The sequence below is a fragment of the Zootoca vivipara genome, chromosome 6 (assembly GCF_963506605.1).
Source record: "Zootoca vivipara chromosome 6, rZooViv1.1, whole genome shotgun sequence".
In the NCBI taxonomy this organism is placed as follows: domain Eukaryota; kingdom Metazoa; phylum Chordata; class Lepidosauria; order Squamata; family Lacertidae; genus Zootoca; species Zootoca vivipara.
In genome coordinates this window covers 18114621-18142012 of record NC_083281.1, presented here as the reverse complement: position 1 = coordinate 18142012, position 27392 = coordinate 18114621, and the positions used below count along the sequence as shown (strand labels likewise).

Sequence of the window (27392 nt, the reverse complement as noted above, 5' to 3'; positions counted from 1 at the left end):
CCCTTGGGCAAGGTTGTAACTATTTAAAATACGGCATAAAAAACTTACAGTGGAAAAAAAATATGTCATCCTCTGGCCTGCATTAACTTGCCAGATTTCATTCCATGCTTCTCCTCTTGAATCTTTCCTCTCCCCCACTCCCCCGACACCATCCCTACTCCAGGGTGCCCCATCTCTCCTTTGGCAGATCTACAGGCCTACTTACCTTATAGAAGAGCAAAATGAAGTTGATAGCAAAGGCCAAGAAGAGAGCGAGGAAGCGGAGATTGTAGAAATTCCTGGACAGGTAATTCTGCAAAGATAAGAGGAGAAGAACCATGTGGGGGTGCATGTCCTTAGGAACATCGGGAAAGCCCTGCTGGACCAGGCCAAAGGGCTGCAAAGACCCCTCCCCCAGCAGCTGGTATTGACTGCGGAAGCAGAAGAAAGTTGCTGTGCCTAGCAGCCATGGACAGTCTCCATTAATTGGCCCAATCCCCCTTTAAAGTCATCCAAGTTGATGGCCCTTGGCATATGGTTGTGGGAAGAGATTCCACAGTTCAACTCTGCAGTGGGTGAAAAAGTGCCTCCTTTTGTCTGTCTCCCATAGTTCAGCTCCAATGGATGGTCCCATCGGGTTCTAGCATTATGACACAGGGAGAAAAACGCCCATGCCCCCATCTACTTTCTCTACACAACACATAATTCGGAAATGTGAAGCCCAAATGTCTCCGGTCATCTCCCTTACCAGGAACTTTGTCCTCTGGATCTCCAGCTCATTCCAAAATTCCGAGCATCCCTCCTCTGCCTGCTTCTTGTCCCTCTGGGCCGCCTTCTTCTTCTGCTTAGCTGGTGGCTCTTTCTCCTCCTTGGGCTTCTCTTCCTCCTCTTCCTTCTCCTCCTTCTCCTCTTCTTCCTCCTTTGCTGCCTTCTCCCCATTTTCAGCACTGGGAGGGACAAGGGGGGAGGTGGAGAGAAAACTTGAAAGACACACCACCCTTGCCACCCTGGGATAATCAGCAGAGCCCCCTTTCTCTCTTCCCTCCTGAGAGCAGGGTGGGGCAGGGCCCCCAGGCACCTCCTTTCCATTAGGCTCCAGGTGAAAACTTTTCTTATTCTCCTGGGGTTCTTCGTTTTTTAAAACAGTTTAAGCAAGGGGGGGGGTGGAGAACTCCATAGGCAACTCCCATCAGCCCCAGCCATTGGTAATGCTTTCTGGGGCTGATGGGTGATGGGTTTTTGTCAGTCAATCAGGGTATTAATCTAAAGCAAAGCTGATTGGTAGAGAAGGCAGCTATAGTCTGGGGGCTGATGATGGAGTCCAACAGCCTTTGAAGGGCCACAAATTTCCCACCCCCGTTTGGGGCATTTTGTTCTATTCTGCACGGCTTAAAAAAAAAAATCGTGGTTTTATTGCTTTGGTATTTTAATGGTGCAAAGCGGGCTAGAACCAACCCTGTTGGAGGATGGCATATGGCGATTTCAAATAAATAAAAGAAGCAAATGGGCAACTGAGACTCTCTAGAACTCATTGAGGAAGTTCAAGCCGTCTCTCCTTCCTTCCCACCCAGCAGTGCAGGGAAGGCTTCTGAAGAAACTTAGATATCTATGAGATAAGAAGTTCAAATCCACCCATCTCCCCTGCTTAGGGTCGCCACCTGTCTCTTGTATAATACAGGATTGTCCCGTATTTCAATGTAAAATGCTACATCCTGTATTGATGCAGTTTTGTCCCGTATTTCAGGATGTTACGGATCGTCTCCAAATGCATGTGTTTAAAAAGGTGCATGAAATGTCATGTATAGCCAAGCACAGACTGATTTACAAATTCATGTGTGTGTGTGTGTGTGTGTGTGTGTGTGTGTGAGAGAGAGAGAGAGAGAGAGAGAGAGAGAGAGAGAGAGAGAGAGAATTCCAGAGGGGCCGTCCTGTTAGGCTGTAAGATTGTAATGGATTGCAAATGAAAAAAGAAATTGCCCCCAACGACCCAGTACTGTATTTTGCCAGAACAAAGGTGGCAACCCTACTTAAGGTGAAGGGAGGAGCCAACTCTGTGAATTCCACCCACTAAGAAAGAAGATAAAATTGCAGAACCCCCTTTTATTTTACATACTGCGTCTTGTTTGGGGAAGTTTTTAATGGCTGATGTTTCAATGTATTTTTATTCTTTTGTTGGAAGCTGCCCAGAGTGGCTGGGGAAACCCAGCCAGATGGGCGGGGTATAAATAAATTATTATTATTATTATTATTATTATTATTATTATTATTATTATTATTATTACTACTGTACTACTATTATTATTTTGCTAGCCATGGGAGCACAAGGATATCGAAGCTTCGCCCCACCCAGGCAATAAAACATTGTACTTGAACCCCTCTGCAGCTGAAATGGCCCACACCATGGGAAGCCAATGTGTTGCCCCCCCCATGTTGTTGGAGTTCAGCTCCCATCAGCCCCACCCACATGGCCAGCAGCAAAGGATGATGGGAGCTGGAGTCCAGCAGCATCTGGAGTGCACTGTGCTGGTTCCCGTATTTTTGAGACCTGGTTGCTTTTAAAAGTAAACATAAAAGGCTAAGGTTCTCAGGAGCACCCTGCCCCCAGTATCACCCCTCTGCCCCCCCCTGCAAGTCCCAGCTTAATCCAGAGTGTGCAATCCACTTTCACCAAGCACAACACTCACTCAGCTTTCTCTGGTTCCACGGGAGGCTCCTCAATCTTCTCTGGCTCTTCCTCCCCTTCCTCTCCTTCCACCCCTTCCACCTGGAGAGTCACAAGAAGATGGGTGGGTGAGCGAGTTGGTGTCACAAGATGGCTGGGAGCAAAATGAGTTTGTGGGCATCATGGCTGCTACATGGGGGGGGGGGATTTATTGCATGCCAGTGAGCGGCAGGGACCAAGGGCTATCTCTAGCTAAATCCTACTCGGAGAAAACCCATTGATAGTAATGGACCTAATTGAGTCAGGGCCATTAATTGCAGTGGCGCTGGAATGCTTCAACAGTTTGACTTCCCCCCACAAAAGTGCAGTCCTCCATCGCCTCCCAGGACAGATGGATGTCAACTCAGTTCAACTCCAAGTAACACTAACTTCGGATGGAACGCCACGTTTGGCACTGAGAAAGAATTCTGCACCTGAATGCAGAGAAGGGAGCTAAAGCAAAATAACTTGCAATGCAACCCGGACGAAGATGCACAAGTTTGTGAGCAGGGTTGGATTTTTGTCTTTTCTTTAAAAAGTTGCTACTAACAGCATCTAGCTGCTAAGGCACAGCAATACCAACACTAACAGATACTGTAATACAAGGTGACCCAAACACCCCCTTTTGTTTAAACAAAGAAATGTGGATGGAACTCAGGAGTCCTGAATCCCAGCCTGCCCTCCCATCCCCTCCAGACCTGGAGAAAGAACAAAATAACTGAACCGCAGAGCTAAAATCCCCACACGGCAATGCAAGTTGGTTGGAGAACTGCACCTCAAAATTCAGGCACGTCCAAATTTCAAAGGATGGCTGAGTTTCAGTTCTCGGATGCAAACTTGTTAGAATTTCTCCTCCAAACATGGGGCTTAACCACACTTTCACTTGCTCCACTGCCTGCTCCCAGGGAAAACTGCTCTTTAATGCTCAATCGATTTAAATGGCAATTCAGTTGTTCTGATTTATCACTAAAGAGCGGGTTTTCTCTTGAAAGGGAGTGAAGCAAGGGGAAAAACCGGGGTGTGTGTGTGTGTTATTGGCTTGTTTTGTTTTTGTAATGTATTTTGTGTTTTCATTTTGAATCTTTGTTTTAAACCACCCTGAGATTACAGATGAAGAGCGGTATACAAATTTTAAAAATAATGATCATCCTGTGGTGCGTCTCCTATACTTAATTGCTGACATTAGCCCAGTGGTGTTAGACTCCAAATCCCATCACTCACGGATCCAATTCCTCCAGGCAATGTACCTCAACACTCTCTGTACCCTACCCACCCCCTAAGCCTCATTTCCTCCTAGAGAGACCCTAGGAATGCCCACCACTATTCAGCCACTGCCTGAAGCCCTATACATACTCCCAGTTTCCTCTTGAGGATGGGTGATCCTTCGGGTGTAGGGGGCTCCACCGGGGTCGTGTCCCCCATATCGCCAAGCCCGCCAGGCGCATCAGGAGCTGTGGATCGGAAATGCTCTTTCTTCATGTCAAAGCCCTCCCCGCCTTCGGCAGGCGCGTCCTCCTTGCCAGGCTCCACTATCTCTGCTTCCTCCCCTTCCTCAGCCTCCTGTTCGACTTCCTCGGAAGGGGCCATGTCTCCATGCACCTCGTCCTGCGTTGGGTCGGGCATGCTGGCCAACAGCTCCGTCACCGTGATCTTCTTGGCTTCCTCCACCAGACCGCCCCCGAAGAGCGTGTTCCAGATGAGGAGGAAGATGCCCCTGGAGATGTTGTAGAAGAAGAGGAGGATGCTCATCAGAATGGTGTAGATGAAGGTGGCCACAGCCACGGCCATCTCCTTGACCGTCATCTGCTTGATCTTGCGGAGCTTCCGGCGGATGTTGCGGTAGGTGAACATGCGGAAGAAGTTAAACATACTGTCCAAAAACTCCCCAAAGACCGAGGACGACTCAGATGGTGCCGACACCTTCTCGGCTTCCCCACCTTCTGCCCCTTCTCCTTCCTCCTCCTCCTCTTCCTGCTCCTGGCCCTCCTCCTCTGAAATCTGTGCTGCGATCTGCATCTCAAAAATAGTGTCCTCACAGAAGTTGATGAAGAGCTCCATCTTCTCTGACTCGCCCCCCTCGTTGACCACGTCAAAAATGAACTGCCGCTTGGACTCTTTGACCTGGGGCATCTCCCACTGGGCCTTGTTGGTCTCGCTGATCTCGAAGTAGATCCGCTCAATGCGCTTGCTGGCGCCCATGATCTCGATGCGGCCCAAGTAGGGGCTGAAGTAGTTGAGGATGCATTCCGCCAACTCCAGGAAAGTCTTCAGGCGATGGTCGTGTGGCATGTGCTCCGAGAGGTTGGTCAGCAGCACGGCGATGTTGAAGCCGATATCTTTGGCGGGCTCTTGGAATCGATCGGCAAACTCCTCGTAGTCGATCATCTCATTCTCATCAGCCTCTGAGCAAGAGAGCAGGAACTGGATCTCGGACGGCGTGTACTGCTTTTGGCTATCCATGGCCTTCTGGAAATCCTTCTTGGAGATGAGACCCCGCGGATCTGTGATGTAGTCTCGGAAGGCGTCTGATGCTACAATGTCCTTCAGCTTCAAGAACATATCGAAGAACTTGAGAATCATCTCCACATTACTGGAAGACTCCACCAACATGTCCACCATCTGCCGAGCGATGGTGCCATTCACCACGTTCCCTGGGTAGGCACATAAAAAGTAAGGTTAGACGTGGGAATGAGAAGTGTGTTGGGCATGGATACACAAGTGATGAGTGGGTGGGTGTTGCATTCATGTAAGCACTGTCAGGTGGATTCAGGGTGATTGAGATATGTGCAACTTATCTCAATGGGTTGTAGCTCTTTTGCACGCACACACACAGGGTCCTAGGTTCAACCCCTGCCATCTCCAGGTAGAGCCAGGAAACACTCCTGTCTGTTCAGGGAAGCTGTCATGGAGCCCTGACAGGCTTTCCCCGCCCTGGCCAAGGGGTCTTACCTTCCAGAAGGGACAGCAACATCACCACCATGTCTTTCTGCAGATCCAGCAGCTCCTTCAGAAGCCCAATTTGGCTTGAATCCTGGGTGGGAGGGAGACATGGCAGATATTAAGTGCTGCGGAACCAGAGACATCTCTTCCCATGTCTGGGAGGCCTCCAGACACAGATCCCCTTCACCCCCACACCCCATGTTCCACTTGTATTCTTAAGGCCCTACCTTCCCTGGTCCTGTCACACCTGTTGGCTTCTAACTGGGCAATGGAAACCCAGCCACAACTAGGTGTGGGACAGGAAGGAGGGAGAGGTGGTGGTAGCCCACAGAGACCAAGGAGCAGGTCTCAACTTGGGCCGTAAGCACTGTGGCCCATTCTTCAGGCCCCTCAGATGGTGCCTCCCCAGGATGACCCCCTGAGGTCCCACCGCACCTGGAACCGGAGACTTAGAGGAGAGACTCAGATATCTGAAGTCAGCTTAGTCAGATATCTGAAGTCAGCTGGCCACAGGGCACTGCCGTCACACTGTGACATGTGAGGGGAACACCTTACTCTAACGTGAGCATGCTGAGAAGGCCCCAGCCTCTCCTCCTCCTCCTCTGACTGAAGGACCACCCAAGAGCTGTGCCTCTGGAGTGGCAGGGACGCCCTTCTTACCTCAGGGTAGGATTCGCTCCGAAATTGGTCCTCATGGGCAGCGCAACAAAGAGATAGTTTTGGTGAGGGGTGGAAATATCCCCCAGTGCTCTCTCCCTGCCCACCCCAGCTGCTGAACCCCCATTTCCTAGCCTCGCCCCCTTGGGAAGAGGATGCTGGGAGGAAAACACCCTTCATGAACGTCTTCCCTGCCACACCCTCCAGCGACTGGCATCATGGGCATATCTACACAGCAAACATAAAGCAGAGGCTTTCCCCAAGGAGTCCTGGTGACGAGGCCTCTCAGGATTATGTTTGGGATCTGCAGCCTCTCTGGCAGAACTGCAGTTCTCTGGGAAAGGGAAGGGCTGTGAAACCAGCTTAGGGCTGGGAATCTAGAATCGGGGAGGTGGTTTCGGTTCAGAGGCCACGGGGCTCTAGAGGCACTTCGCCTCTTCGCCCGCAACTCCCAGCTGGTGTCAAATGGAGAGAAGAGGGCTGGCTGCCAGCTTCAGTCAACGCCAACGCAAACCCTCCCTTTCGCCCTCAACGCCCGCGGCATGACAACATGAGCTAGGATGGGGCGTGAGCCAGCAAGCCAAAGCGGTGGCCAACCATGGAGCTTCTGACTACCCCATTTAATGATGGTGGCTGGAGGGGAGTCTGGAGAAGCATGGAGAAGCAGAAAAGACAGGAGGAGAGAAAGGAGGGCTGGGGTGATGAGCAAGGGCCAGCCGCTGCAGACTGAGAGAGGAAAGCAGACCAGGCCAGACCACCACATTCCCCTGCACTGAGGCATGCTGGGAAAGAGCAACAGACATGTTTCTGGCCCTCCTGCATGGCTCTACCAGCAAGGGCCGAGGGTTTTCTTAAAGTGTGTGTGTGTGTGTGTGTGTGTGTGTGTGTGTGTGTGTACGGAATCGGGAAAGTGAGGTTTCCTAGGCAGAGGCAGAGAAGTGGGCAGGTACAAGGTGAACTGGGGGGATTCTGAAGTCTTATTTTATTTTCAAAAAAGGTTTTTGTCAGGCACGTTCCCCTCTGCTCTGGGTGTGCATGTTGGGCCTCGCAAGTTAGTGCAATGGTAAGGTGCCAGGGTTCTCAAACGATGAAGGTGTCACGGTTCTGGCAACAATACCAGCTGCCTTGCAGCGCACCCACCGTGACACCTTGCTAAGGTGTCTTCTCTGAAACCACGGGAATGTCTGTGTGCATGTACATATGCGGAGATGAGATTTTCAGTGGTGGGGGCATGGGAGGCAGCAGAGGTCCATTTCTTTGTGTAGCCTCCCATCTCCCTGACCAGCAAAACCATATGCCCTTTAAAAATGTGTTTTGGGGGAGGGGGTTATTGGGTTGTTTTTGTTTAGATTATGTATTTTGTGGTTTTTATATTCTAATTTTATCCTGTGAACTGCCCTCCCTGAGACCTTACAGACATTTGCATAAATGTATGAGATAAAACTATTCAAATATGTTGGATGGAATTACCGTATTTTTCTGTCTATAAGATGCCCCCATTTATAAGATGCCCCCTATTTGGGGGGGCCTCCGATTTAAGAAAATGGGGGGAACCTATCCGTGTATAAGATGCCCCCCAATTTTGGACATTATTTTTAAGGGAAAAACCCTAGTCTTATACATGGAAAAATATGGTAATTTTCACAGGCTGAAATATCTATGGCAAGGTATGGATTGCCTGGCTGCAGAACCTTAATTTCATTTAGCACAATGGCCGCAGAGTCTTATCCTAGACCATTGCACACACCTCCTTCCTCATGTGTTCAAAGGAAGGAAAGTTTGAGAAGGCCTGGCTGCTTGACCTTGACAGCAGCTGGAGGGAGCAGATGAGGACTTATCTAAAGGCCTCAGGATCCTTTTGGGTGTGTTTCCTTTGTGTGTGTGTGTGTGTGTGTGTGTGTGTCTGTGAAATTGGTCTGGCCTGTTGAAAGGAGGAGTAGAGAAAAGGAGCCTAGGGAAAGGAGAAAAAAGAGTGAGAAAGAAGTGATAAGAGGACAGAAAGAAGGAAAGGAAGGAACCAAGAAGGATGGGTGGGAGGGAAGGAAGCAAGGAAGGAAGGAGCAGGCGGAGTGAGCAGGGCATGAGATGGCCACATACTACTACATAAAAGGTTCTTACGCCATTTCGAAGTCCTGGGGGTTGGGTCATCTGTCACACATCAGAATAAAAATGTTATTCAGAAACATTTTTAAGAACATTTTTGTATTTTGCCAGGTTTACCATCTAGCACGTTCCTTTGTTGCTTGGGGGTCAGAACAGCCTTGCCCTCCCTTCTCTGGGGAAAGGTGGGCATGTGGGGTGGAGGAGAGGGGCAGGGGCAGGGAGGAAAAGGGACACCTGCGCATATCTTCATTCTCCCAGTGTGGTGGGGGCGGAATCTGCCGTGGGGATGGACACTGAGCCTCGGCTTCAACCACTAGATTTCACAACCTCCGCAGCTCCAGGCTCTGGGTTGTACCAGATGCCCTTTCCATTGTGCATTCATGATTATTTCTGCTCTTGGTGGTATCAAGGGTGGCTGTATGCAGCCCCGCCTTCAGCATAGCTTGCACCTGTTTCCACATTGTTCCAGGAAGTGCAGATTTGATAGAATCGCCTTCTAAATGCAAACTTGAATTGCTCCCCCATCCCTAAATGGGACCGGCTGCTGGAAATAGATCTGGACACCCCCCCCCAAAAGGTCCTAGGTGGATTCCAGTTCAGTGGCAAGGAAAGGCATTCACAACACAGGGCAGGAAAATGTGTGCATCTGTCTGCAAAGGGTGCAAAGGTGTCATCATGGTATAAAGGAAGGCCAGATGGTGAAATACAAAAATGGTCCTTTTCAGGAGGAGGAATGCCCAAAGCTGTTGCTGAGAGATCAGGAGTGGAAGGGGTGGGGGTGGGGGGAGGCACAGAGCAGGGGAGCCTGGGGTTAGTGCAGAGATTAAAAGGGAGATCGCACCACACGAAACCTCATCTCATCTCACCTCCCCTACCCCTCAACCTATACTCATACTTCCTGACAAGGCTTTTCCCTCCTGCTCCAACTTTCCATCCACCTCAAAGGTATGTTGCCAAAAGATGGGGGCACATCCAGATCCCAATGTGGCAGGGAGCCAACCCTGCAGAGGCACTGGTAGTCCCATTTGAAGTAAGCAGAGTCTAGCTAGATTTCTTTTTTAGGAGTTTTATTGCAACGGTGATGGCAGGTGGGGAGATAAACTACCTTTCTCAGAAAATGCACCAGACAGCGACCCAAACGCAGCCACTTTGCATTCACAGTTTGACTTCCAATTCCCCAAGCCTGGCTATAAAATGTAGAAAGAGTTGGCTTTGTACACCTAAGCTTGAGCTTGGGGTAGGATCAAGCTGGCAAACTTTTGCTACCAGTTAAGAAAGATGGGATGCAAAAGCCTGGTTCCTTGATTCAAGAATAGGCTACCGATTTGAGAGATTGGCACCCAAATCCAAAAGCCAGGCTCCTCTGCTGCCTTTGTGTGGCTTCCAAAGTCAACAGTTTGGCAAGACAATGTGCAGAATCTTAGGTTTTCCCTGCTTAGCCATTGATGTCTGGGGCTTTGGGGATTGCTCTTTCTTCGAAGCTGGCCAAGAAAGGCTGGTTCACAGTTGCGGGGCTTGGCTGTGAGGTGGGCCACATGGCCTTGCATATCTTCCATGCACTAAGACCTTGCTCACTCTACCATATCTGCTCAGGATACTCCTGCTCCTGAACAGCCTCCAAGATATTCCCTACCCTCTGCCTCTTGCCAGGGTTCAGACAAAAACTTGCATTTGCTCGTTTTCGCTTTTACCTGAGCCAACTTCATCATCATGTGAGCAAAGACATGGAGGAAGCCAATGACAGCGTCCCACAACCTGCTGTGTGCCAAGCTCTGCTGGTTCCCAGTGCACGGTCCCTGGCGAGGAAAGGGAAAATAATGGAGTGAATATATCCGATTTATACATAGTTGTCTGAACATAGGGCTGCTGAAAATGATCTGTGTGCGGGGCATTCATCCTGCTCAGCTTATACACAGCTCAGTGTGGGGTAAATTGTCACATGGGAGCCTAAAGAAAGGATGGAGAGGTGAGGGAGCTGGATAGATGCAGGGCACCACCTGGGATAGAGGATCTCCCTTTGTTGGCATCCATCTTTCTCAAGAGACAATGGAGTGAGCTTCCAGGGGCGAAGTCAAACTGCTGCAGTAGCATCACCGAAGTGATCTCCCCAGGACACAAGCCTGGGCAGCCTGGATGGAGGTCCTGGGCTGCCCAGACAACAAGACCCCCTCTCAGCCTCAAATATTTGATCCAAAGGAAAGCAGAGCAAGATGTTTGGCACCAGCTTGGCTGCAGGAGTTGCTGGAAGGAGGAGTACAAGGCACCATCCAACCATCTTAGGGACTCCACTCTGCATTTGTGTAGGATCAGAGATTTCCTTCTCCTAGATGGGCTACCTTCCCAGGTAGATGAGCCTTATTTGCCTCTACCTTCCTTCTACAGCACGTGCAGCAGGAACCACCTTCTTGACCGTTGTATTATCGGTCTTGTCCATTCTATCCACTAGAGCCTGTCTTCACATGCAGGGGAAGTCCCTGACTCATTGTGGACTTGAGACCCATTGGCTGCCCTCACCTGATTTAGCTGGCTGGTCATAGCCGTTTCCCGGGATGTGGCCACTATCACCTGCTGACAGCTTCTAGGAGCCACAGGTTAGAGCTGAGTGCAGGGTGTGGAGGACCAAAGGTGGGCAAAGGGTCCCCTCCCAGAGGTACTACCTCTTCCTCTAACACCCCATACCTCCAAAACACAACTCACTCTCTTCTTCTGGTTGCAATTTAAAAAACTGACTACAGACTACAACAACAACAGTGGCAATAATAATACCTGGATGTACTCAGTGAGGCTGTTGAAGACCTGCTTGGCTACAGCCATGGCTTTAGAGAAGTTTCGCTTGCCCTGTTCATCAATGACATCCTTGCCCGAGTAATACCAGTAGAAATCACTAATCGACTCCTGGTGATTTCCATGGGTGGGAAAGAAATCGAAAGGTTACTTGGCCTGCCCCATTTTCCACTACCCCACTGGGTCCAAGGAACGCTGCCTGAGGCCAGAATACTAAGATGCTAAATCCGAGATGAAGTGTGTGATTCTACTGACAGACTTGATTGTCAATACTTCCTATTTTATGATGTGATCCAGCTTTCCCCAACCTGGTGCCCTCCAGATGTTTTGGACTGCAACTCCCACCAGCCCCACCTAGGACTTCCAACTCTCAAGGGCTGCCCTTTAGTGGAGGGCTTTTCGTTCAGGCCTCACTAAGCAGACCTCACTCGTTACAAGCTGTGCTGGTTTCAAGTACAGTACGATCACATCTCACGGGGGGTTCGGTGCTAAGGGTTCTGTGTATATGCAAAAACATGTATACTCAAAACCTTGGAACAGCCCCCACAGGAGCACCTCAGGGCTTCTGCAGCTGATGCACCAAGGTCACAGGAGGCTCTCGATCTCACCGGGCAGTCTGAGTTCCTGCGAGATCTTGTGAGAAGCATCCCAGACCTGGCACAAAGACAGCTCTTTTTGCACTGAGTTTTGCCAGCACGGAAAGCACTTTTAAGCTCTCCACCCTGCTAGCCATTTAAACTTGTGGGATTTCAACCAGCAGCCTTCAACCACGTGTAGCTGAAACCCCACAAGTCAAATGGGCATAAGATGTGGTCATACCATATTCTGGTGCCAAGGGAAAAGTGCCTCTGGGTGCAAGAAGACCCCCCCCCCCCGATGATGGGAAATTATTTTGATTATTTTGAAATAATAAAAAGGTAAGGGCCTTGCAGGAGATGAACCAAATTCTCAGACTTGTAAGATTTGCAAAAGCAGGCTGAAATTCTGGTCAGCTCAAGAGCTGAAGTGCAGCTGTATTTGGGTCTTATGCTTTGACAGAACTGTCACTTCCTGAGCCAGATTTGGCCTGGGATGAAAACACCCACCTGCAGACGCAGAAGGTAGTCAACAGTGCAGATGATAATGTTGATAGTGGTTGTGTTCCCCGTCTGTGTCCGCAGGTAGTTCTGGAAGTCTGGAGTAAAAAGGGAGCAGGGTGAGAATGGGACACTTCCTTCCACTGATAATATGTTGGTTCTCCCACCCCCCCACCCCCCCCAAAATCCCACCTTTATATTTGCAACAACCCTTAGCGGTAAACCAATGCATCGTATGTGATGTCAAGTGCTGGACAGGTAGCAACACAGCAGCAGAAAGCAGGATTTAACTTCCCATGCTTTAGATAACGCATGGGGAGTTCAGTCCTGCCCTGTTAAGACTTGTTAGAAGGTTCTTTTTTGGGGACGACGACAACTGGCTGGTGAACAGGAACCTTGCAGAAAGCAGGATTGAGCCCCCTGCATTTCAATTGGTGTGCTGGGAGTTCAATCCTGCTTGGTTCAGATGTGCTAGTGGGATGGGAGAATTGGCTGGCGCGCCCAAACCCTGCAGATGCGCAAGGAGTTTAATCCTGCTTGGGAAGTACCTCTTCCCAACCTCCAAGGATCAACTTTGACAGGTGAGTGGGACAACCCACCTGTTGATCAGTCAATATGGTGTCAATATGATTGACAGGGTGCTGCTGCTCTTACTCACCTGTCAAAGTCGGTCCGCCAAGTGGAAAAAATTCCCTGCCCCTGACACTCCATAAACCCTTTTACATTAGGCTCCAACCATCCTGCCCTCCCCTGCCTTGTGTATTCTCCCATTCCCCTCCCTCAATCAACTCCAACAGCACCAGTTTTGGAAGCCCTCTAGGTGGTGGCATCCTCCAACATGCAGAACCTACCATTGTTGTGTCCTTCACAGAGGAGCTGCAGGAACCGGAAGAGGTCCTGTGTAAACAGATCGTCCGCCATCACCTTCTCTCCTAGAGCAGGGAAGGGGTCAAGGGAAGAGAGAGAACTGGCCAACGTTAGCAGGAGCAAAAAGGAGAGAGGAGGAAAACAATGGAGTTGGGAATGGCGGCAGGGTGAGGGTGGGGGTTGGGGTGAACAGGGCAAGGGAGAAATGTGCGGTTAGTACAAAAGGGGGTTCTCCAACGCTGGGCTTGAGCAAGGGGGATGGTTTTCGGGCAAGGCAATCCACACGGCAAAAAAAGGATGCTGCACACAGATCAAGGGGCAGCTCTGCAGGCCTCACTCTGGATGTATTATTATTATTATTATTAATTATTATTATTATTATTATTACTACAAATTATATACCATCCTTCATCAAGAGCTCCCAGGGCACAGCATTACAGAATGCATTACAGAATGCCAATGATAAAAACATAATAAAAAAGCATACCGACAGGCAGCCTAATAATAGAAATTAGTCGTACCTTGGAAGTCAAACTGAATCCGTTCCAGAAGTCTGTTTGACTTCCAAAACATTTGGAAAGCAAAGCGCGGCTTCTGATTGTCTGCAAGAAGCTACTGCAGCCAATCGGAAGCCACGGAAGCCCCGTCGGACGTTCGGCTTCCAAAAAAAGCTCACAAACCGGAACAGTCACTTCTGGGTTTGCAGCGTTCGGGAGCCAAAACATTCAAGAACTAAGCTGTTTGAAAACCAAGGTACGACTGTAGTCATCATAATAAAAAAGACATCATAATAACTACTTATGAATACCTAGTTAGGGGTTAGACCCTCACTGAAGATGGTCAGTAATGAGCGGCTGAGCCTGAATTAAGGCACTGGGCCACTGATTCCTTGTTTCAAGGGATGGTTGTTGGAATATAAAAAACCCTGCATGTTGCCTACCCTGGATGTTTGCACTCCCCTTGAAGGAGCAGGTTCACAGTTCAGGACTGCTTCTGGATCCAGCTCTGTCCATGGAGGTGCAGGCAGCCTCCATAGCTAGAAGTGCCTTTTATCAACTGCAATTTGTTCGACAGCTACATCTGCTCCCGGACCAGGAAAGCCTTGCCACAGGGGTTTATGCGTTGGGTACTTCAAGGCTGGATTGCTGCAACACGCTCTTTGTGGGACTTCCCTTGTGCTTTATCTGGAAGCTGCAGTTAGTGTGGAATGCTGCAGCACGATTGCTGACAAGAACGAGGCCATGTCGGCCTAGAACACCCGTGCCAAAGATCTGCACCAGTTTCCGATTTGCTACTGGGCCAAGTTCAATGTGTTGCCACCAGTGTACGAAAACCCATAGCAACTTGGCTCCAGTTTACCCATGAGATTGTCTTATCCCGTATGGGCCCACTTCAATCGGTGGAATTGGCTCTACTGCAGGTGCCACATAAGACCAGTTCCACATTTGCAAGAACTTGCTAAGTTTTGCGTGGCCTTTAGAACTCCCTGCTTATTGAGATCAAGCAGGAGCCTTCCCGGTACTATTTCTGGCGCATGCAAAAACATTCTTGTTTAGACAAGTCAAGGATGCTTAGAAACTGAGGTAATTTTAACGTTAGCATTTAAACTTCCGTACGTTTTAAATTTTGCTTTTTTTAATTCTTTCATCTTTTTGCAAACCGCTTTGAGGTTGGTTTTTTTTTTTATTACCATCCAGCGGGGTATACATTCTATGAAATAAACAAATAAGCACAAGAGAGCTGATCTACCCAGGATGCGGAATGAACAGAGGTAGTAGGATTCTATTATTAATTAATTAATTAATTGCATTTGTATACCGCCCTATATACCCGTAGGTCTCAGGGTGATTTGCAGGATATTAAAAAAAAAATCACAATTTAAAAAACACAAAATACATGATCAAAATTAAAACAAAAACAAAAACCCATTAGCTCTCCCCTCCAACACATTTTAAGGGCATTGAGTGTCAATCAGCCAACGGCCTGGTTAAAGACGAACTTTTCTCCCTAGTGCCCAAAGGTATATAATTCTCGGCTTAATCTTCCACATGGGCTGGAAGAGGGCAGTGCTCTTTTTGAAAGCTCCCCCATTATTGGTGGGGAGCTGGACCAGAGTGAGGACTGCAGCGGCCGACCAAAGGTTAGTAGGATCACAAGTGCCATGCATTTGGTTAGGGGATCTCGTGGCTCCATTGTGTAGGGAGGGTAGGGTTTGTGTCTGGGATATTGCTTCCAGAGGAAAGGGTTATTTTAGGCCATCTGTGACATTCCAGCTAAGGCTCAATGTCAACAGATAAAGTCCTTTGCAAAATCCCTGCATGCCTATTGCTGGAGGTTACATATTTTAGTGGGGAGCAGGTGCTGAGACTGGGAGTGCCAGAGTGTATGCAGGCAGATGAGAATAGTTCGGTTCAACGCAATTAGCATAAATGACCGGTTTATTCTATCCGGGTTTGTTTGTTTGTTTGTTGTTGTTTAAAAAACCTGTGCACCCAGGGCCAAATTTTGAAGTGTAGTTTTGGGACAAGCCCTTTTTGCGGAAAATACAACCTGAGTAAAACATAAAGTAAGGACTTGGCATGGTGCAAAGGTGAAATAAATTCCAATGGACCAGAATAATGTGAAAGCAGTGGACAGACACGGAACTGCGATGACAAAGAATTAAGAATAAAAGTTGGAGGAAAGTGAGTGTAAGAGACCCAGGATGTGGCCCCCATCCTTGTGGGTTAATAGAATTAGTTGCAGAGGGTCAGCGACCAGTTCACACCACCCGTTCTGTGGCATTGGTCATTAATGAAGATATGAATCCAACGGCATGGGGAGGGCAAGAATGGTGGATGGGTCTTCCATTCACAAGAAACGCCCCCTTCCCCTTCCATTCCTCCGGGTGGATTCATATTAGCCCACCTGGCATTAATGACCAGCCCCTTTTCCATTTTCTTCTTCTTCATGAAGTTGCCTCCTCCACTTCATGGATGAAGCCAAGTAAAACACCTGATATCTTCCCCCTCTGGCATTGTCTTCCCTTTTTGATGGGGCAATCATGGCGCTTGGGACGGGGCTGTGGTTGGGCGTGGGGGTATTGGAAGGACAGGAAAAGATGTCGCCCAAAGTCATCCCGATATGGCTTGTTTTATCTGAGGTTCACAATGAGAATCAAAAAGGCTCCAAGGCACCCTTCCCTAAAGCTGGCGCCCTCTGGACATTTTGGAGAACAATTCACACCAGCTGGCATGGGCTGATGGGAGTTTTAACCCAAAACATCTGGAAGGCACCAGGTCAGAGTGCACTAGAGCACTAAAAGGAGATAAACAGGACAACATAGTTACTACAAGGAAGCTACAAGGACAGCAGAGACACCGTGACTCTAGAGCACAGAACAAGAGTAAGGCAAATGTACTAAAGTAAGTGCTCATCTACACTTCCTTTTGTGCTGCCGTCTGCTCCAATTTGGCAGTAAGATACGTGCTTTCCTGGGGAAAGCAGTGGGGCAAAAAAGAAAACATGTAAATCTCATACCTGTGCCTAGAAATGCGGCACAAAAGGAAGTGTGGCTGAGTCCTAAGTTACTATAGGGAGGCTTACAAACAGCAGCACGTACAACACAGAGGGTTTTGTGTTGAGAGAGACCACAAAGAGATCACAAAGCGTTAAGTGAGAAAGGAACAGAAATGTTACACAGGCAGCCAAAAAAAGAAACAGGTTACATCCACATCATACAATTAAATGATTCTTATTCCACTTTAACCACCATAGAAAATCATGGGAACCATAGTCTGTTAAGAGTGCTGGTAATTGTAGGCTTGTGAGGTCAGCACCCTCTGCAAACTACAGTTCCCAGGATTCTCCATGGCTGTTAAAGTGCTATAAGAGTGCGTCAAATGTATGGTGTTGATGTGACCACAACTGCTACAAGGATATCACAGACTTATCCACATATACCTTTCCTCTCCTCTTTCCAGGCAAGGTCTCTGTGTTAAAGCTCCGTGTCCGAGCGCCCCCTTCCCGACCTCCAGAGCTTTCCCTGTGAAAGCCCGCTCTTTAAAGCTCAATCGGAGCAAATGGCAATCTGCTGAAGACTCACGTTGATGTTTGCTCTTATTGAGCGCTCAAGAGTGGGGTTTTGCAAGGAAAGCTGGGGCAAACAAAAAACTTTCAGACATGGAGCTTTTAAGCAGGGCCATCTTTACCTGGGGGTGCAAGGGGTGTGGGGCACTGAGTCGCCAAATTCTGGGGGGCGTGCCACTGAAGCCGCCTAAGTGTATTATATTGAGCTGCTATCCAGCAGCAAGGTCAGTATCACCTTTGACACGACTGATCTTGCACCGCCTACCTCAGGCGGCACGAGATCAGTCCTGTCAAAGGTGATACTGACCCCAAATGAAACATTGCAAATTGCGTTTTAATTTCATCCCTTACAGTTTAAATTCGTTTAGAGAAATTGTTAAAAAAATAATGTTTATTTTCGCTAATTGTTAGCATTTTCTTTAACTACTTAGTACTCAAGGCTCTACTACACATGTGTTTCAGCACACGATTTTAGTTTTCCATTTCCGCAAAAATCTGCCTAGAGAACGCACTATGAATTCCGCAAGCTGCATTTTTTATTCCTTTTACGATGAATGCTAAGTGAGAAACACATTTTGGAGTAATTAGAAATGCATTCCAAAATAGATTGTAACAAGTCTGTGTGCTTTGTAGCAGTAATTTAGAAAAATGGTCGCTCCCAAAATGAAAGGCTGCCCGAGATGGCTCTCCCACACATGTGCACATTGCTCGCCTGTCTCAAATTCCAGACACCTCCCTACGACCATAAGCGCATGTGTGGAGTCTTTACACCGACTCCCAATGTGTTCTTTGTCTTCTTTAGAAAAACTGGTTTTAAACAAAACACACATACACAAACTCCTTTTGGAGCCGCGTAGGCGTGAGCGCTATTTATCAAATGATAATAGTGACATAAGCATAATAAAAGTTAATTTGAGGGCTAAACTAAATTTGGGGGCGCTGGGCGAATCTTTGCACCCCGGCAGCACATATGCCAAAGACGGCCCTGTTTTTAAGCACGGACCTGTACCTGGAAAGAGCGGAGCAAAAGGTAAGTGTGGATAAGCCCTATAAAGAGAAAGGGTTTACTGCGGAGGACATGACACGGCAGCCCCTAGAGCAGGCACCCCCAACCTGCGGCCCTCCAGATGTTTTGGCCTACAACTCCCATAATCCCTAGCTAACAGGACCAGTGGTCAGGGATGATGGGAATTGTAGCTGTAGTCCAAAACATCTGGAGGGCTGAAGGTTGGGGATGCCTGCCCTACAGCGTTGTTTTTTTGAAAGAGTGAAACAAATAAATACAAGGATCACTTACAGAAGAATGAAAAGAACAGTATAGTCATTAGGAGACTACTACTAGGACAGCACTTTCACCAAAGAAAAACGGTCAAGACAGACCTTACAACATTAAACAAGAGTTTAATATACTGTATAAACAGAGGGCCTAGTCACACTTCCTCTCGTCTCGCTGCTTCCCCCCTGGGCGGAAAACCGCTCTTTAGCACTCAATCGGAGAAAATGGCAATTCTTCCCCCCCCCCATATTTGACTTTTGCTCCCCATCTTGTACTAAATCAGGGGTCTCCAAACTAAGGCCCGGGGGCCGGATGTGGCCCAATTGCTTTCTCAATCCGGCCCATGGGCAATCAGCATGTTTTTACATGAGTAGAATGTGTCCTTTTATTTAAAATGCATCTCTGGGTTATTTGTGGGGCCTGCCTGGTGTTTTTACATGAGCAGAATGTGCCCTTTTATTCAAAATGTATCTCTGGGTTATTTGTGGGGCATAGGAATTCATTCATATTTTTCCTTTCAAAATACAGTTCGGCCCCCCACAAGGTCAGAGGGACAGTGGAGCGGCCCCCTGCTGAAAAAGTTTGTGGACCCCTGTACTAAATAGTGGGTTTTCCCTTGGAAAGGAGAGGGGCAAGGAGAAAACGGCTTGGACCCATGCTTTCTAGGCGAGGGACAAGTGGACACGTGGTTGAGGCCAGACTTACTAAAAGGACAATTCAGCTCCATCTTAGCATACCCAAAGGCTGCATGTGGTTATTGGGAGTGAAGTACATCATCCCTACAAATATTTTATGATTTTATCGCACACGTATTCTGCAGCATCTTATGAGCAAAAATCACCAAAGCAGTCATTACAAAATTGCCACACTGCTAATAAAGAGGTTGATGTTACTATGGTGCTACTAGCTGGTTATTCTATAGTGCACTTTGAAGTATATGACTCTGAAGATGCTCCACCATTACAATATAGCTTGGTTACATTATTATTATTATTATTATTATTATTATTATTATTATTACAGTCGTATCTTTGAAGTTGAACAGAATCTGTTCCGGAAGTCCGTTCAACTTCCAAAATGATCGGAGAAACCAAGGCGCGGCTTCCGATTGGCTGCAGGAAGCTCCTGGTTGGAGCCAATCAGAAACCATGGAAGCTGTGTCAGACGTCCGGGTTCCAAAGAACATTCACAAACCAGAATGCCACTTCTGGGTTTGTGGTGTTTGGGAGCCAAAATGGCAAGGTGTTCGTCAACCGAGGTACGACTGTATTCATTAATCACCTTCTAAACCACTGTCTCAAGGTGTACATATGAGATAATTTTAAAAAGTTTACACTCCCCAAACTATAAAGATTATACGTAGCCATCACAAACACTACAGGTTTAATTTTTAAAAGTATCATTAGCACCTTGTCATTGTTGTAGACCCCAGGATGCTCATTCTAAAACTATATTTACTGGGATAATGAAGATGTTACAACGTTGTTACCAAAGAAGGCACCACAACAAATATATCACACTTCCACGCCACAGGGCTACTGCTCAGTTATTATGTCTTCATGACACTCACACATACCCCACAGATATAAAGCACAGTGCACACAACCCTTTTCAATATATGAAACTACAGGACATACCTACATAGATAAAAACCATGTTTCTGCAGCAAATTATTACACAGATGCCACATTCCCTACTGAAGAACTTCTTGCAACAACACAACTAGACAGTTATGTTTACACCTTGAATTGTTACTATTCCATGTAGTTTACTGCACAGATAACACAGACTGAGGTCACATTTGCTGAATAACTAGGCCAGGGTTTCCTAAACATGGGTCTCCAGCTGTTGTTGGACTACAACTGCCATCATCCTTGGGTAGCAGGACTAGCGATGATGGGAACTGCAGTCCAAAAAACAGTTGGAGACCCAAGTTTGGGAAACCCTAAACTAGGCTCTTGCTACAAGCAGAGTGGAGCCCAGGAGAAGGGTCAGAAACCAAAAACTGGTTGAGAGGGCAATGTTTTCAGGGGCGGAGATGGTGGATCCTGACCAACAACTTATTGGCTACTCCAGATTGACAGAAGCCCAGCAGGGTCGCTTCCTGGTGACCTTTACAAGGTCAAATACTTTTCTTTTTGGGGTGGGGTGAGGTGGGAGGAGAGTGTTGGTATTTATAAGAGCACAAGCCTGGAGACCACGATGAAAGCGTCTGAGTGGGGGAAGGGTGTGCAGTTAGTGTGTGCTCGGCACCAGTGGTGCGTGTGTGGGAGAAACAGGTGGCCTTGGGAAAGGTTGGGGTTTCTTTTGCAGTTGGAGGGCATGCGCCAGATAAGAGCTGAGAGACAGAGACTTTCCGTGGCTGGCCCCACCCCACCCAAGACTGATCAGAACCCCCTCCAGCCAGCCAGGCAATGAGGGGTGGGAGAAAAGGCTGACATGGGGTTTAATGGAGGGCATGCTTACTCTGGTCCTGGCGGCATGTGGATTCCAGGGAACTCTCCAAGGTATTGGAGATTTCCCCACCCTCCCACAACGGGAGACAAAGAGAACAAAAAACACAACTTGTTTCCGACGCAGCGCTGATTTAACGTGTCCTGTCAGTGCAAGGGTTCCTGCATGTGCCCCAGGACGGCCTTGTCCCCCATAAGCACCCCTAGATCTGTCCTTGGGTTTTCCCCAACCCTCTGAAGCAGGATTGGTGAGGGCATGGAGCCCGCAGGTGGGAGAGGGGGAGGAGACACATTGCACCTCCCTGCACTGATAGGATGAGGGAGTTGGATACTGCCCCGTCCTTCCTCTGTTTAGCCAGCAAAAGTTTCTCTGATGCCACCACTCTCCAAAGTTCATCTAATGTCTCAGGCCTCCGTGTCTGACGTCTCAACCTAGGACAAAACAATGCCAGCCTGCCCAATCCTAGAGATATAAATTCCTAGAATTTTGGAGCTGGAAGGGATCCTGACGATCAGCTGGTCCTATCCCTTGCAATGCAGGAATATGCAGCTGTCTCATACCGGAATTGAACCTGCAACCTTGGTGTTATCAGCACCACACTCTACCCAGCTGAGCTATCCTGGCTATATATCCAGGCATTCTGCTCTTGCTTAGTCAACAGACAACATACCTCCTGCTTGCTATGCTTCAAACCCCTGGGCCTTGCAACAAAGAATGTGTTGGACATCCCTTAAGAACGAAAGTAGAGCCTTGCTGCGGGACCAGGCCAATGACCTAGCTATTCTAGCATGTTGATATTGCAGTGGCCATCCAGATCCTTGTGGGGAACCCACAAGCAGGACCTGAGCACAAGAGCCCTCTCCCCTACCGAGCTTTCCACCAACAGGCCTTTCAGAAATATTAGTGCCTCTGAACGTGGAGGCAGAGCATAGCCAACACCTTCCAGATGCCCAGGACCTAACGGAGCAGCGGACACTAAGCCAGGGCAGCAGGGGGTGGGGGTTCTGATCAGTTTTCAGCCTTGAACCCATCAGGTTAGAAAGAGAAACTGGCAAAACTAAACAAATAAACCAGACCAAGAAACTGACCATTAAAAGGGAAGGGGGGAAAAGTTAAAACTTAACCCAAAGCAAAAGGATTATTTACCATTTTCACGAATGATGACTGAGGGAGGGGCATCAGTGACACCAGGAGAGGGGAGGGGGAGGGAAGAGAAGGAGGGAGGGGGAGAGAGGAGGTGAGTGCAACACATCACAGCAAAGAAGGAAAAGGAGATGATTAAAAAAAGAAAAAGTTAAAAAAAACCCAGCGTGTATTAAAACGACATTAATGTGGAATGAGACCAGAGAACCCGAGGTGAAGGGAGTCGGGTGGGTTGTCAGGGAGGTGAGAGTCCATTATTGATTTGTGAAATCTCAATTAATCCACGTCTCACCAGGAGGAAGCTGTGAACACAAAAAGAAGATGCGCAGAGCACTGGGAAGAAGGAGGCTACCGGGGTGGGGGTGAGGGAGAGGAAACCAACCCTGGGCTAGGATCGTGCCCAGTCAAATCCTGGCACCCAGCATTCCTGTGGCACTGAAACCTTTAACTTGCACCCCCTCCAAGGGACGGGGAGAGAACCCAGAGTGTATAGTTGGCTAGCCCAGCTAGAAAGCCCCCCTTGTGCAGAGGCATGAATTAGCCATGCCTAGGAGGCCAGGCTTTCAAATCAGCCCCCAGGCTCCCTCCCCGCCTCCCCACAGTAACCCGTAGGCCATTCTGCTTCAGGGGCCAAGAGGAGGAAAAGGGTTTCCCAGCAAATGAACCGGAAGCTGGAGGCAGGTTTCCGAAAAGGAGTATTTTATGGCCATTGTAAAAAAAAGTTTGCGGGTGGCACCAGGGTGTCAGCAGCCATTGTGAGCAGCAAACACTGACAAGGGGCTGCCTTTTGGAGGGGGCAGGAGTTTGCCCTGCCAAACCGCCCTGTGGGGCAGGAGAGCTGATAGGAATAGGATGGCCTAGTCCTCTGGAAACCTTGCTGCAGAGCCTCCAAGAGGGGGGGGGCAGGAGGGGACTTACTCGTTCCATCCTCCGTCACCATTCCCAAGCCTTCAGCTTTGTTTTGCCTCTCAAAGGCATTGAGGTCCAGCACACTGTGGAAAAAGAGGAGAGAGGGAGAAGGTGAGCAGAGTCAGCCAATGAGAGATGTCAGGAAGCAGGTCAGCAATAACTCACATGGCTTCAGTGAAGCTAATTCTTTATTCAAAGAAACAAGGCAGCCCAGGAGGCCAGACCTAGAGAGCACAGCAAGCCTTCCTGGCAGAACCTGTCCCTATGACGCAGTTATGGGGACTGAAGGGCCCTGCCTTCCCACAACTCCCTAAGTCACCTCCTCTGATTCCTTCCGAAATAATCTGAGGCTTCATTGTCTTGCCTGTCTTTGCTCCGCCCTCTTCATCCTTCTTTTGGTCCTGGGAGACTAAACCCCGTTACACCTCCTCCTCCCGGTCTTCTCCCTCTGACTACTCATTGTCAACCCCCCCCCCCACTCCCTGGGCTCTGAGCTTTCTTCCCTTCGGGGTTCCCCAGCTGGTGCCTCCTTCTACTTCCTAGTCCATGCCTAGAGAGCAGAAGAAGTCGGAGGGCCAAAGATAGTAACTGCAGCAACAGCTGCAACGGCATCATCACAGGATTCTGGCTACAGCGCAAATGTATCGCAGTTTCAAAGTTGTTTTCTCTGGGCCAGACTAAATGTGGTGCAACAGCTACCAGCAAGCCTGTCACGTTCAGCACCGTATGTGCATGGTGTCTCATTATTTTTAAACTATTTATTTAGCTAAGAAACAAATGAAATCATTCTCATATTCCTTTAGTTTCTTTGCAACTCAGGCTTGCAGATTAAAGGTTCTGAAAGGCAAAAAACACATGACTTTGATAATATATGGTACTGCTAATGATTACCTCTTATGAGAATAAATTTAGCCACACAGTAACTGTTCCATTGACCCATGGCAATTTTCAGAGAGACTTTTTAAGTTAATATACTTTACCTTACATTGTACACTATCACAACACTTGTGCTGTGAATCTGTTTTCTGTTAATGTTGTTACTATGGGTGTTACCTGTGTGTTTTGAAAACCCTCAGGTGTGTAGGCTAGTTCCAGACAGTACTTTGAAACACGGTTCCATTCGTTGGACACTGACACATACAATTCTAACATTTTGCCATCTGCTGAAAATGTTCCAGTTTTGCCAAGCATTTTTTAAGAAAATTAATTTGATCCAGTGTTAGCCATTTCTTCTGGGTTTTATAACCTCCTGCTGTTTTAATGTATTTACAGGGCCATGGTATTTTCTCACAGGGTTTTACAGTTTGGAAGCACTCAAATAAATTAAATAAGCAGAAGCATAAAAAAAGGTAAAAAGAAGAACAAAATGCTTCGACACACCTGCATGTCTGCATCAGGGCCTGGAGGCTCAGGAAGAATCCCACCTCGTGTTTCTCCTTCAGATAATCCAGCATTTTCTGAGGACAGGGAAAAAGTCAGCATCGGGAGGGGAAGAGAAGGCCCGTTTCTGACTCTTCTGAGCACAAAACTACATGTTGCATTAGATGCGTATTCACAACATTTTGTGTGTTTTTAATGGCAGCCATAACGAGAGCCAAATCCAGACCAGGAACCCTTTCCATCCACACCATGATCCCAACAACAACAACCTTTCCCAAAATGGGAGCAACTCAATTCTTACCAAACTAAACCTCCCAGGAGTGCCAGTTTGGCCCTGCGACTATGGGTGTCCAGGGCTGTGGGTGTCATGGTGCATGCATAGCCCTGGCACTGAAATTTGTGGCTGCCTGGCCCCTTCATGGGGAATTTTGTGGATGCCCAGGCACCCAGAGCCCCAGGGAGTTGGCACCTAAGAAACCTCCAGATGTATATTGTGATCTTGGAGGCTTTAGTTTGGCCAAAAATTGAGTATGTATTTTCAGAGTTAATGCTAAATACATTACTGCTGGTAAATGAGCCACTGCAGCCACTGGAGGGCTGTGAAAATTTGTGTCCCGGTGTTTTAGACTCATCGACCTATGAACTATCTGAAACCAAAGGGGTGCTTGGGTTTCCAGCTATGAAAACGGCAATGTTTTCAGTTCTCCTGCCTCACTATTTAGTGCAAAATCAGGACAAACAACAACCCGCAGAAAAACCCGATTGACATTTGCCCCGATTCAGTGGTAAAGGGTGGGTTTGCCAGGGAGGGAAAGTGGTGGGGCAAGTGGATGTGTGGATGGGCCCTCAGTTCAAAGAATGTTTCTATATGGAGTAAGAAATGGGAAATGAGTAAAGGAGGAGTAAGTAATGAGTAAGCTTTACAAGAAGTTAAAAAGTACTATCAACTTAAAACAATAAAAATGGCTAAAAAATGCAGCTTCATAAAAGAGATCTACCTTTAATTACCAAAGCCACGTGGTCATGGTTAAATATACAACTTAGCACAATGCACCAATACGAAGCAATTTAAACTCAAATCAGCGGTAAAGTTCATAGGCAGGGAATGAATCAGTTGCCAAAAAGCCTTGCATCTCCCTCCCCTGGTCCCCCTACCTGCTGCACTTCCTCATTGCCGCCATTCAAGATGGAGATGCCCAGCTTCAGGGTAGAAGATACCATAGCACCAGGCTCCCCTGCAGAGACAGGGAAATGATTTATGACACTGGCATCTGTGCAGCAAGGACAGGGAACCCCAATGCCTTCCGGAGGAGCTACAACTCCCATCCTCCTCTCTGACTACTGGAGGTTCCCCATCCCTGCTATGTAGCTTGTGGCCCAGGTGCATGAGGGAGCACCTTCTCTCCTTGTCTGTGCCAGCTCTAAGATCTATGTTCTGAGCTATTTGATATGGCAGCCTAGGACTCCAAATGTTCCCCTAGCCCCGTGCAGGGGCTCCGTCCTGTCTGTGTCCACAGGATTGCCAGCATGGAATCTGACCAGGATCCTAGGATCCAAAGCAGGTTTCTAGCTGGGCCTTGTAGCTGAAGAATGGAGGGAAAGCTTCCTCTCCCCCCCCCCAACCTCACCCAAGGTTTCCCAACATGGGAAAGCTGAACCCTGCCAGGGGGAGGGTGGAGAGAAAGAAGGGCCGCTTCTGACCTTTGCAGGCGCTAATCATCTGCAGAACCATCTCGGCTGCCCCACGGTTGTGCAGGCGGGACTGCTGATACAGGAGTCTCTGCTTCTCCATCTCCTTTTCCTGCAAGGAGGCAAGACAGTGTGGACTGAGGGCTGGAGGTCAGTGTCAACCCTACACTTCTCCCTCTTAGGACAGCTGCTTCTTGTACCACCAGGGCTGCTGTGCAAGGGAGGGCAGGCTGGAGGGCATGTCACAGCTCTGGGCCCATGAGGTGACCTCCAGCTGATATAAAGCTTTCAAAGTGGCTGCTTTCCTTCCCCAAGCAAGGTCACTGGTGTTCACCTGGGTCCTCCTAGGCCTAAATGCCCATCACACCCAGCCTTGTTTGGAATCCAATGAGTGTTGGCGCACTGGCCAGTTTTTGGAACAGTATGCACAACTGCTGAGTTGATCCCCAGATTAACAACTTGGTCCCGACCGCAGCCTTCAATTTCAGTACTATTTCGCTGCATCCTTTCTCAAGCTACCTCACCCACTCCAGGTGGACCAGGAAGGTCTACATTGGAACAGTGAACATACAATTGTCCCACTAACCCAAGATGGCAACTGCAGGTATACGTTTGCCCACTCAAGTCTCCCTTGGTACCTGCAGCATCTCCTCCTCGTCGCTCCTTCCCCCACCCCCACCCCACCCCACATTGTATTTAGGCCGAAATAACAAAGCACACTGTGATTTTGTAAATGAAACAATCTTTTAAAGGCCAATAGATCATAGGAGAATGGTCGACTGATGGGAAGTTGTATAACCTACCTGCAAACAAATTATGAAAGGTGCTCAAAGAAGAGCAGGCATTGCATAACCTCTGCACAAGCTTTTCGTGCAAACAAATTGGGGTGAATGATGGTCAATCAACAAGTTGCCTGGAAGTTGCCCAAGACTTTGCAAACATACACCCGAGTTTCTGGAGGTTTGAGAACAAGCAGGCAAATGTTTGCTGAAAGTTCAGAAACCTCTCGGAGCAGCTGGGCGCAGGAGGGTCCTTTACCTCGAAGGGAACCTCAGCCTCTTCCCCTTCTTCGCCATTTTCTTCACCTTCTTCTCCTTCATTGATGTGGCAACTCTGGAGTCCAGGGGACCAAAGGATAAGAGGGATGAGCACATAAACACAAAACCATGTCCCACATCGGAACTAGTGACAGAACCTCAGAGCTCTTTGCGGCTTACTCTAGAATCAGCTCTTGATTCAATAAACCTGTTGCCCCCCCCCCAGCCAGCTGCTGTGAGCCTCTTAAGAGAGGCAAACATAGCTCACTAACTTGCATTTGTCCACAGGGGGACTTGGCAAAAGTCATCTCTGAGTAACTTGTCGGCTT

At 48.3% G+C, this 27392-nt stretch overlaps 1 protein-coding gene across 8 annotated transcripts in view; it reads right to left on the bottom strand.

Annotated features, from left to right (window-relative positions):
* RYR1 (ryanodine receptor 1) overlaps positions 1-27392 on the bottom strand; it is a 158554-nt gene that overhangs the window by 10504 nt on the left and 120658 nt on the right. For 3 of the 8 annotated variants that reach the window (XM_035118948.2, XM_060275547.1, XM_060275546.1), the window contains 16 exons: positions 27065-27139; positions 26039-26138; positions 25493-25572; positions 24338-24414; positions 22967-23040; positions 22052-22069; positions 13092-13172; positions 12250-12338; positions 11147-11275; positions 10072-10176; positions 8396-8425; positions 5630-5711; positions 4034-5331; positions 2664-2743; positions 728-926; positions 206-292 (listed from right to left, as the gene is read on the bottom strand). In XM_035118948.2, coding sequence (XP_034974839.2) covers positions 206-292; positions 728-926; positions 2664-2743; positions 4034-5331; positions 5630-5711; positions 8396-8425; positions 10072-10176; positions 11147-11275; positions 12250-12338; positions 13092-13172; positions 22052-22069; positions 22967-23040; positions 24338-24414; positions 25493-25572; positions 26039-26138; positions 27065-27139 — 2604 coding nt within the window. The remainder of the gene's footprint in view (positions 1-205; positions 293-727; positions 927-2663; positions 2744-4033; positions 5332-5629; positions 5712-8395; positions 8426-10071; positions 10177-11146; positions 11276-12249; positions 12339-13091; positions 13173-22051; positions 22070-22966; positions 23041-24337; positions 24415-25492; positions 25573-26038; positions 26139-27064; positions 27140-27392) is intronic. The other 5 variants (XM_060275549.1, XM_060275550.1, XM_060275551.1 and 2 more) reach the window with 3 other exon arrangements.